The sequence below is a fragment of the Halyomorpha halys genome, unplaced genomic scaffold (assembly GCF_000696795.3).
Source record: "Halyomorpha halys isolate HHAL.00 unplaced genomic scaffold, Hhal_1.1 Scaffold598.1, whole genome shotgun sequence".
Taxonomy (NCBI): Eukaryota; Metazoa; Arthropoda; class Insecta; order Hemiptera; family Pentatomidae; genus Halyomorpha; species Halyomorpha halys.
Genome location: NW_027105473.1, coordinates 510,918 through 511,811, shown reverse-complemented (window position 1 = coordinate 511,811; position 894 = coordinate 510,918). Strand labels below are relative to the sequence as shown.

The following is an 894-nucleotide window of genomic DNA, read 5'->3' as shown; positions in this document are numbered from 1 at the left end:
ACAAGACTTAACAATAACTGGAAGATTTTTTTTTTTATAGATCATGTTCTCATAGAGGTTAGACATGCTCACAATATATATATATATTCAATATTTACTTGGACCAACATGATTATAGTGCAGTAAGGGAACCTAAGAGCAAATAATGTATATATAAAAAATTATATCTAAATTACAAAGAATATAAACTTTAAAGGTTGACACTCACCAGCAGATCCTTATCATATTTGTTTCAGATGTAGAAAATCAAAGAATGAAAAAGAATTAATAATTCTGGGAGGAAAAGATGCTGTATTTATGAGAAACTTGAATAAACCAAAAGTTAATTAAAGAAGGATGTATTTTACAATTAATAAATATAAGTTCTAAAAATGTGTAAGAGTAACAGTAAACTTTTTTATTTTATTTATTATAAAAAACTATTCATTTTAATTAACCAAGTAGAATGGAAATGAATATTCAGTGTTACCTGTTACGAAAAATTTCAGTGTTTTGAAAAATCAGGGTAGAAGGTGGAGGGATTATGTCTGGAGTTACGCAAGATTACTAGGTTACATTCATTTAACATATATACAATAAAAATAGCATTTTATATCAAAGTAATGAATAGCATTACTTAAAACACTCATCCGTTACCTTATTTCTTCACGTACACCACGATGGGAAAGAAATGTTTTCATACTATTCCAAGATGTATCTTGGGTACCCATTAATCTGAGAACTGCTTCTAAGATATCTCTAATAACAGACGTTGGGGCTCTCAAGGAACGTATTTCAGTTATAGCTTCTGGTTTTATATTTCCTACAGCAGCTCTAGCTTCATGTAGAAGAGGTTCTATGTCAGCTAATTCTTTATCAATTTCTTGTTTCCTATAATTATAAATATTAATAAAA

At 28.2% G+C, this 894-nt stretch overlaps 1 protein-coding gene across 1 annotated transcript in view; it reads right to left on the bottom strand.

Moving 5' to 3' along the window:
* Window positions 1–636: 636 nt before the first annotated feature.
* The window catches only part of btv (beethoven), a gene marked incomplete at its 3' end in the record, with an annotated part of 240,143 nt that continues 239,885 nt past the window's right edge, over window positions 637–894 (bottom strand). Inside the window, 1 exon segment of the mRNA XM_067051518.1 lies at window positions 637–870. Coding sequence (XP_066907619.1) covers window positions 637–870 — 234 coding nt within the window.